At 44.1% G+C, this 1077-nt stretch overlaps 1 protein-coding gene across 1 annotated transcript in view; it reads right to left on the bottom strand.

Annotated features, from left to right (window-relative positions):
* Positions 1–258: 258 nt before the first annotated feature.
* LOC121547882 (kinesin-like protein KIF16B) overlaps positions 259–1077 on the bottom strand; it is a 27950-nt gene continuing 27131 nt past the window's right edge. The window contains exon 6 of the mRNA XM_041859307.2: positions 259–337. Coding sequence (XP_041715241.2) covers positions 305–337 — 33 coding nt within the window. The 3' untranslated portion in view covers positions 259–304. The remainder of the gene's footprint in view (positions 338–1077) is intronic.

Below are 1077 nucleotides of genomic sequence, written 5' to 3' on the forward strand. Positions count from 1 at the left end.
ACACAATCCATGTCTCAACTGTCTCAAGGCTTATAAATCCTTCTTTAACCTGTCTCCTCCCCTTCATCTACACTGATTGTAGTGGATTTAACAAGTGACATCAATAAGGGATCATAGCTTTCACCTGGATTCACCTGGTCAGTCTGTCATGGAAAGAGTTCCTAATGTTTTGTACACTCCGTGTATATTGTCTATGCATGTATGGTTCTCTGGGCCTTACTCACTTTTAAATGATAGAGAATAATGCCTGTGCTGAGAAGATCACCATCGATGCCGATTAGGTGAGGTAGTTCTGAGTCCAACACTACACCGATACCCTCAGAGCTACAGTCTCTTCCTATACAACAGACACAGAACAGGGTTAGTACTAATATTATGATGACAACAACAGGTGTAAGTGCAAGTTCAACGCTACAGTGATACCCTCTTTCCTCAGCGCTACACTCTCTTCCTACAGAACACACACTAACATTAACAGACACAGTAACAGATAGAGTGACAGACAAACAGACAGTAATAGATAGACAGAGACACAGTAACAGACAGACAGAGTAACAGACAGAGTAACAGACAGACAGACAGTAAAAGACACTAACTCCTTTACCCTCAGAGCTACAGTACCATCCCTCCAACCGTACACAACAGGGGACAAACAGAGCGGAAACAGAATAGTGAAGTGCTACAGAACAATATCATCTCCATATAGCATAGCTCCTAGGCTAGCGAAGTCTGGGCCACAATAATACCCACAAGGAACCGCTGACAGTCAGACGTTTAATAGCATAACAGCAGAAAAGTCAATTCTTTATGAGTTCTGTCTCTTCCTCGCCCCAGGGCTAGGCAGAATAATAGCAAATCTCCAACTATGTCTGTGTCCCAAATGGCACCCTATTCAGCGCAATACTTTTAACCAGAGTCCTATGGGTCCGTGTCAAATAGTAGTGCTTTATGAAGGGACTAGGGTGTCATTTGGGACGCTCAAACCTTGTATCGCCGTGGTAGCCGGAGACTGGCTAACGGCTAGGGAGGGACTATAAATCACTGAGATTCCCATGGCGACGTGTTCAACTGTACACA

This window comes from Coregonus clupeaformis, unplaced genomic scaffold (assembly GCF_020615455.1).
Source record: "Coregonus clupeaformis isolate EN_2021a unplaced genomic scaffold, ASM2061545v1 scaf1107, whole genome shotgun sequence".
Lineage (NCBI taxonomy): Eukaryota > Metazoa > Chordata > Actinopteri > Salmoniformes > Salmonidae > Coregonus > Coregonus clupeaformis.